Source organism: Mus pahari, chromosome 17, assembly GCF_900095145.1.
Source record: "Mus pahari chromosome 17, PAHARI_EIJ_v1.1, whole genome shotgun sequence".
Classification (NCBI taxonomy): domain Eukaryota; kingdom Metazoa; phylum Chordata; class Mammalia; order Rodentia; family Muridae; genus Mus; species Mus pahari.
The window spans coordinates 62,773,384-62,782,526 of record NC_034606.1 but is presented as its reverse complement, the minus strand read 5'-3'; the positions used below and the strand labels follow the sequence as shown (position 1 = coordinate 62,782,526).

General features: G+C 42.9%; 1 protein-coding gene across 1 annotated transcript; it reads left to right on the top strand.

Annotated features, from left to right (window-relative positions):
* The first annotated feature begins 913 nt into the window (after positions 1-913).
* On the top strand, positions 914-8,417 carry LOC110334449 (olfactory receptor 10AD1-like). The gene is made up of 2 exons (XM_021216161.1): positions 914-922; positions 7,491-8,417. Exons 1-2 carry the CDS (start codon positions 914-916, stop codon positions 8,415-8,417), a joined length of 936 nt encoding a protein of 311 aa, XP_021071820.1.
* The last annotated feature ends 726 nt before the right edge of the window (positions 8,418-9,143 follow it).

Genomic DNA, 9,143 nt, shown 5'->3' with positions numbered 1-9,143 from the left:
ATCTTTAACTGGCCACTTCTTCCTCTGTGTCTTCTTTCCATAATTCCATCATGGCATCAGTCCGCTCACCTGCCCTCCTGGCTGGGACAGACAACACTTAGACATAGCAGTGAGAGCTCCCCTCTCTTGCTGAGTCTTATTTTGGAGGCTGGGAAGGGAGAAAACCCAGCTCAATGTTTCTTGCTAGAGCCTGGGCTCCCCAGAGCTGGTTCGATAAGCAGTCAGGCGTGCACAGCCTTGTGCCAGCCCTCCTGGCCCTCCCTCTGAGTTGGGTTTGTCTTGCTTTCTCTGTGGGTGGAGGCTCCTGGAATCCCTCCTCCAGTCCTTTTTTGTCCTTCCCTGTTCATTCCCATACTTTTCGAAGCTTCTTTTGGTCAATTGAATTCCTTGGTTTTCCGTGCCTTTCCTTCTACAGTTTGGTGAGAACTGCTCTCCCTCTCTTTGATGATTTTCTTTTTCTTTAATTTTCACTATTCCTAAGCCTCTGTCTTATGTTTGTATGTCTTGGTATTTTCTACTTATCTGACCGTTTCTACTTCTTCTTCTCCTTCCCTGTGGAAAGGGAAACTAGGAAGTCTCTTGTGGATAGTCAGTCCTTTCTCAGAGACTGTGATAAAGAACATGCCTTCTACATTTTGCTGGAGATTTTCTGGGGGGCAGGGTAGGGGCTTCTGTTTGCAACGTCTACAGGAGTCAGATAAGAGGAAAGGATATATATTTTACATACATTTTTTTAAAAGTTACTTCATTTTAAAAATAGTTACTACATGTTACAGAATACAGAAGCAGGAAGTGAGTGACAGGCTAGACGACCTTGAAGCTGTCCTTGGAAACATGAAGTGAAGCCATAGGAAGACGAGAAGACACTGAATCAAAATCATGATTTGGGTTAAACCTCACTGCCTGTCAACTTATGCTAAGAGTTGAACTCCAGGCATGCCTAACCCAAACCAAAGTCCCTCTGCCTCTACTGCAGACAGAGCTAAAAGTGGGATGTGTTGGTTTTTAATACCCGACCATTAATGCATTTTATTTTTAAATGTAAACATTGACTTCATAGATCAATTTTAGTTGATTCTGTAGGGGAAAGGTTAAACTTTCAAGGGAAATAACTATCTTGTAAGGCACTTAGCTGGGAGTAGTAATGTGACTCAAAATAACAGTTTTCATTTACAAATAAATATTGCATATGTGTTCGGTGTGAAACACACTATTCCTTGGCCAGGTGTGGTAGAAGGCAGAGGCAGGTGGAACTACTGAACTGAGAGCCTCAGACCAGCAAATGGGGTTCCTTCACTCATTTGCTTGTTTTCTGAAGTTCTTGAGCTTAAGGAAGGATTGAAACCAGGGCTTTGCCCCCAGTAGGCAAGTTCCCTCCTACTGAGTTATATTCTCAGTGAATCATTGATGTTTTTATATATGCAAATATTGTAAAAAAATTGTCAATATATTGATTTGACATATTGACCACCTCATAAAATTATCTGTCTGTTTGAGGTGAGAAGTATTTTTAAAAAAACTATTGACTCAACAATTTTCAAATGTATAACACATAATTATTAAACATAGTCACCATGGTGTACAACAGATTTCACAAATTTATTTCTTATGGCTAACTCAAGTTGTATGTCCTTTGACCGAACTCTGTCTTTACAGAGTTCTCTGATGGCCACTTCCTACTCTCCATGTCTGTGATGTGGGGTTTTAGATTCCATATACTAGTGATATCATATGGTATTCATGAAATAATTTCTGTATTGATTTTACATATGAGGATACTCTTTAAGTTTAATTCATATTATCCAAAATGAAAGGACTCCCTAATTTTTTAAGATCTAATTATATTTTGTTATTAAATATCACATTTTAAAAATATGTGGTATTTGTGGATGGACATGATCATTAAATCTACATCTTAACAATTGTAAGCAACATTACACTGAACACCGCAGTAAAGATGTGTCTTCAATGTGCTAGTTTAATTTCCTTTGAGTATACTGCACCAAATGATAAGTACATCTTGAGTTTGTTTTGGAACCCCCATAATGTTTAATATAACAGCTGAACTCAGGGTCCAGCCAGCAGTTTACAGAAAGGGTCCTTTCTCTCTGTGTCCTTGCTAACACTTGTCTTCCATATCTATGCTTAAATTTTTATTTATTATTTATTTGTAAATTGTTTACTTTCATTTTTATTGTGCTTGCTTGTGTACTCATGTGCTCATGCATGTGAGCATAGAGCCTTGGAACCCAAGGCTATCAGATCCCCTGGAGCTGGAGTTATAGGCAACTGTGAGCTGCCAGTCAGGGCTGCAGAGAACCAAGTTTGTCCTCTTGAAGAGCACTGCTCATTCCTAACTGCTTGTATTTTTATACTTAATTATGAGTATATTTAACTATGAGTGTACATGGAAGAGGTGGTGCCCACGAGTGCAATGCCCAGAGATCAGAGAAAGATGTCAGATCTCCTGGAGCTGAGTTACAGGTGCTGTGTGCCCTACTATGTGGGTGCTGGGAACCAAACCAGACCATTGCAATAGCAGCTCATACTCTTGATGCTGCCATCACGCCCTCCCTCATTTGCCTCCTTTTACAATACCACGCTAGCTGTCAGAAGTCATATATCACTGGAGTGGTGGTTCACTTCCCTGGTCATTAGCAATGTTGAATTTCATTTCTTCATTTGTCTGTTGACTATATACCTCTCTAATATTGAAATTTTTCTTTTCAAGTCCTTTACATATTTTTGATATGATATGATAGGTGATACTTCTTTGCCTGTGTGTATGCAGCACTATGTATGTTCATGCATACATATGTGTGTGCATACATATGGAGACCAGAGATCTGTGTCTAGAGTGTTCTCCACTCTGTCTTACCTTTTGAGACACAGTCTCTCACTGACTGTGAGCTTATTGATTCAGCCAGGGCTCCAGTAAGCTCAGAGATCTTCCTGTCTCTCCTCGGCTTCAGGTATGGCAAGAACCTAAGCTTCACTCAGGCACCAGACTTTTCCCTCAGGTATCACACTTTGTTCTTCGTTCTCCTATAGTCACGGATGGAGACCTCGCCTTAGCTCACCCACTGTGTGCTTTCATAGTTCAGAATATGAAAGACTTCAGAATGCTTTCCTCTTCAGGATCTACCACATATTGTGATTAGCTTAGAGCTGCTTTTCATTACAGCCCCAACTCTATCATATTTCATTGCTCCTGGGACATCTTCATATAGGCTACCATTCGTGTTAAATAACTACTTGGGACTCTGAGAGTTCCAGTGAGTACTTACTGCTCTTTCATCTGGTATTGAATAAACTGAAGAAAATGGGGAAAGGAGTCAACAAACAGAGTGGTCAATACATTAGCCTATTAACAATAACAATGGCAAACCTACATGGACTTCTGTGTGCACTTAAGATAGACTCATCCTCCAGCCACGGGCAGCACCAGGCAGCAAAGCCCTCCCAGGAGAAAAGAAGTCATAGATTTCTCTTAGAAAAGAAAAGACCACTCAGGTAGCCACTTGCTGTCCTCTGGATGATGTAAAGGAAGTCAGATGATTCCCCTTCGGGAGGATGAAAACGGCAGCCATGTAAGAGTGCTGTCTGTCTTCTCCCTCCGCTTTCCACACTGAACAGCATCTACCATTTTATTCAGTGACCTTCATTTTATCCATCCACCTTGTTATGTCTGTGGCTGAGCAGCTTCATCCCCTTCTCTGGCCATGGGTGACCCCACAGGACAAATCACCGCTCTTCTGAGATGTTGGGCACTTTGGGAGTCCCTATGTTACTTACAGATGGTTCTGAAATGATGGTAACAACGGGTTATATAAACAGCTGTGACAGCACTAGGGGCACAGAAAATTCCCACTGTTCTTTTCTACTACCAAACCACGGGCAGCCTCGTTGTCCAATACAACTTATCAGCAAGTCATCAAGGAGGTTAAATTGCCTCACGAAGGGACCGCAACAAACACAGCCTCCAACAGCATGATGCATGTGAACTGCTTTGAAAACTGCTGCCCATTTCAGAGATCTCAGATTGTCCAGCCTTTGAATCCAGAATCAGTATAACTGTCAATGGTGGTCTTCTCTTTGTCCTCTGCAGAAGACAGCTCTGATACTCTGTGGTTTGACAAAGAAATCCCACAAGTGTGTGTGTCAGTGCATACAAATCGGTCATTTAGATTAGCATATTCACATCACCATTACCTTTCTAAGACCATTCTAAATACATGGCAGAGCTTAATGTTGGTTGCAGAGGGTGTAACAATTTCTACCATTTAGTTTTAATTTTTATTTATTTCATTTTAAATTTATTTTGTTTTATTTACTTAATATTTATTTTATTTTAGTTACCATTTTAAGTTTTCATTATTTTTAATCTTTACCACTTAGTTTTACTTATTTTAAGATTGATTTTATGCCTAGAAAGATGGCTCATTGCCGAAAAGCACTGACTGTACTTCCAGCGGGTTCAGATTCAATTCTGGCTCATAACCTTCTGTAATTCCAGTTCCAGGAGATCTGACCCACCTCTCTGGCCTTTGCAAAGACCATGCATAAAAGCAGTACATAGAAACACATGTATACACATAAAAAAATAAAATAAAATAATCTTTTAAATTTAAGAATAATTTTATTTTTATTTTTAAATTTTATTTATTTTAAATGATTTGTTTATTTTTATTCTATGTGCATTGGTGTCATGACTGCATGGCTATTGGTCTGTCTGAAGGTGTCAGCTCTCCAGGAGCTGGAGTTATAGACAATTCTGAGCTGCCATGTAAGAACTAGGCATTGAACCCCAGTCCTCTGGAATAGTAGCCAGTGCTCTTAATCACTGAGCCATCTCTCCAGCCCCAATTTATTATTTTTAATTATGTATAACTGTGGGTGTGTGCATATGAGAGCAAATGCCCACAAAGACCACAGATGTCAGACCTATGAGAGCTGAAGTTACAGATGATTGTGATACACAGATGTGGGTGCTGGGAAAGAAACTCCGGCTCTCTGAAGAGCAGGAAGTGCTCCTAACCTAACCACCAAGGCATCTCTCCAACCCCTCTGTGCTTCATTGTTAAGACATTCTTTGTCAGAAGTAACATTTTTTTAGAGTAAGGATATTTTTGTTTGTTTGGAGTTTGCAACAGAATTACAGTTTTCTTTTTATTGTGTTTCTTAAAGTAACAGAAGAGCTTGGGATTTGTTTTCGTTTTGAAACAGGGTTTCTCTGTGTAGACTGGACTGTCCTGGAACTCACTCTGTAGACCAGGCTATCCTCAAACTCAGAAATCCACCTGCCTCCCAAGTGCTGGGATTAAAGGCGTGTGCCACCACACCCAGCCAGAGCATGGGATTTTTTTGTTGTTGTTGTTGTTGTTGTTGTTGTTTTTGGTTTTTGTTTTTTGAGGCAGGGTTTCTCTGTGTAGCCCTGGCTGTCCTGGAAATCACTCTGTAGACCAGGCTGGCCTTGAACTCAGAAATCCGCCTGCCTCTGCCTTCCAAGTGCTGGGAATAAAGGTGTGTGCCACCACGCCGGACAGGATTTTTTTTTAAGATTTATTTATTTATTATATCTAAGTACACTGTAGCTGTCTTCAGACACCCCAGAAGAGGGCATCAGATCTCATTATGGATGGTTGTGAGCCACCATGTGGTTGCTGGGATTTGAACTCAGGACCTTCAGAATAGCAGTCAGTGCTCTTAACCGCTGAGCTATCTCTCCAGCCCCAGAGCATGGGATTTTTTAAGTCAGGCAGGGATTCAAAAAACTTTAAAAGGGCAAGAAGTTTGAAATATACAACCCAAAAGGCAAGTGAGGAGATAAGAGTGTGCCTTAGCGAAGGGCATCATGAGAGTGACAGCTCTCACCTACACTACAAGGAGCCGTGCACACGCAGTGTGGTAATGCGCTTAAGAAGACATGCTTCTGTAATAGCTTGGATGCCAAAGAACTGCAGAGCTCAGCGGGTACCTCTGTCTTCCAGAGTGGCCCACCAGCTCAGACCATCCTCCCTGGAGCAGCTCTTCCTCAAACACCATGCCATCTCTGTTTCTGGGGACAGCGATTCAGTGACACAGCCTGAGCAGCAGAGCCAAGGGATGAGGTAGGCGTGACTTGCTTCACAAAATCCCCCACATGGACACAGGTGCCTGACCGGCCATATGCTAAGGTACCTAACTAGGCACAAGATGCTGGCTGGCACAGTATTGTTTCTGCTCAGTGAACTACAGGCAAGCACTGACCCTTAGTGGGGCTTCGTGAGTCATTGAGTTAAATGCCAACTTCAAGTCCAAGAACTCTGTTAATTGTGGATTGTGGCTCACTGATGATGTATGTTGACCATTCATTATCTTAATCTCAACATGTCAGCCGACTGAAGGATTGTGGGTTCATATTAAACTATGTCTTCCGCCTTCCCTTCCCTTTCCAGACCACCAATGTAGTCCTAGATGCTAGAACTTTCCCACATGAAGATGATATGAGTGGGCCCGGCTGATGCCTTGATCAACCAAGAAATCTAATGGAAAAGGAATCTAGTCGTTCCTGGAGCAAGAAATTAGAGGAGTTGGAACACGCACACTCCACAGGGCATCCGATCAGTCCACAGTCAAGGGGATCACTTTCTCAGCTTCTAAAACTAGAATTTATGCACAGAGCCTGTGGTGACCCTGGCATTTGTCCTTACTATGCCATTACTACACAGATTTACCAGAGATTGCTAAATTCCAAAACTTTCCCTATCACCAGGGTTCTCTAGAGTCACAGAACTTATGGAATATCTCTATATATATTATGGGAATTTATTGGAATGAGTTAGTGTGCAGTCCAACTAACCCAACAATGGGCAGCTGTGGATGGGAAGTGCAAGAATGTAGTAGTCCCTAGTCCATCGAGGCCAGGTGTTTGAGTGTGTCTTTTGTATAAGCTAGAATCCTGAAAAACAAAAAATGGGTTCCAACATTTGTGCTGGCAAGTAAGTGCAAGCAGGCAAATAAGAGTGAGTCTTCCTTCTTCTGATGTCCTTATGTAGGCCTCCAGCAGAACATAAGATCTAGATTAAAGATGTGTACCAACATACATGGATTTGGAACTTGCTCTGTCCCAGGCTGGCCTTGAACTCAGAGATCCACTTGCCTCAGTCTCCTGGGATTAAAGGCATGTACTAACTTGCCTGGGCCTAAATACTTCATGGCCACTATACCTCAAGATCTGGATCAAAAGCATGTGTCATCCCATGTCAAGATCCCAGTCAGAAGTCTGTGTCTTCCAGCCTCAAGATCTGGATCACAGATGTGCCCTCCATTTCTGGATTGTAGTTCATTCCAGAAGTAGTCAATTGAACAACCAAGAATAGCCATCACACCAGGGAAAGCCTGTTGCTGGGTGTCTGGTCCAAGTGACCATCTTACCTCCCATACAACTGTGTCCTTTGTGCCTTCTCTGTCCCCTATCCACAAACAGGCCCCAGACAGCAGACCCGAAGAACAGCAGCACAGTGACTGAGTTCATCCTCGTGGGCTTTGAGCAGAGCTCCCCTTCCACACGGGCATTGCTCTTCACCCTCTTCCTGGCTCTCTACAGCCTCGCCATGGCCATGAATGGCCTCATCATCTTCATCACATGGACTGACCCCAGGCTCAACAGCCCCATGTACTTCTTCCTTGGACACCTGTCTTTCCTGGACATCTGCTTCATCACCACCACCATCCCACAGATGTTGGTCCATCTGGTGACCAAGAACCACACTGTCTCTTTTGTCTCTTGCATGACCCAGATGTACTTGGTCTTTCTAGTGGGTGTGGCCGAGTGCATCCTCTTGGCTTTCATGGCTTATGACCGTTATGTTGCCATCTGCCACCCACTGAACTATGCCCAGATCATGAGCCAGAAGGTATGTGTCAGGCTGGTGTGTTCTTCCTGGACCTTTGGGATGGTCAATGGTATCTTTCTTGAGTATATATCATTCAGGAATCCCTTCTGCAAAGACAACCACATAGAGAACTTCTTCTGTGAGGCTCCCATAGTGATTGCCCTCTCCTGCGGGGATCCTGAATTCAGCATGAAGTTGATCTTTGTGGATGCCATTGTGGTGTTGTTCAGCCCCATGGTGCTCATCATCACCTCCTATGCCCGCATCCTGGCCTCCATCCTCCACAGGGCCTCCTCCTCAAGCCATGGGAAGACCTTTTCTACTTGTGCCTCCCACCTGACTGTGGTCATCTCTTTGTACACCTCAGCCATGATCTCTTACATGAATCCCCGCAGTACACATGGTCCTGACAAAGACAAGCCTTTCTCTCTCCTCTACACCATCATCCTACCCATGTGCAATCCTGTCATCTACAGCTTCCGCAACAAGGAAATGAAGGGGGCTATGGGGCGGGCTCTTGGGCGAGGTAGCCTGGCTTAGCAGAAGCTGCCCAGAAGGAGGGTGTCTGGAGAAGTTTCCTCAGTAGGGAGAAGGATGCTTTTCTCAGCACCTCATTTTTCACTTCTGGGGAAGCTCTAGAAAGAGGCAGGTGGATTTCTGAGTTCAAGGCCAGCCTGGTCTACAGAGTGAGTTCCAGGACAGCCAGGGCTATATAGAGAAACCCTGTCTCGAAAAAAAAAAAAAAAAAAAGAAAGAAAGAAAGAAAGAAAGAAAGAAAGAAAGAAAGAAAGAAAGAAAGAAAGGAGCATTTGTAATTGCATTGCCACTAGACTCAGACCTAGAATTTCTTCCTGATGTCTAAGGCTCATTTCTGACTTTATTTCCAGAATTGTTTTCCCCATGAATTTTCCTTAAGGAGATGTGAGGCTTTCCTGAATAGTTCCACTTTGCTCTACAAGAGTCAATGAGTATTTAACTCTGTCTTGTTTGTATAATTCTTTTACAAGCTGTCCCCCGGGGGAACTTTTGCACATGCATTTAGAAATAAGTGACTTTTCAATCTTTTAATATGCCATATTAGACTTGGTGTTGGAACAAAAGCAGACGTGTAGATTACTGGAATTGATTAGAGGGCCCTGGTAGAATTCTGTGTAACTACAGCCATCTGAGTTTCAACAGACGCCATGGTAGTGTGTGTCACCAACTATACAGGATCTATAGGTACCTGGGAAGCAAGCCTCCAGCATACTTGTAAGGGATTATTTA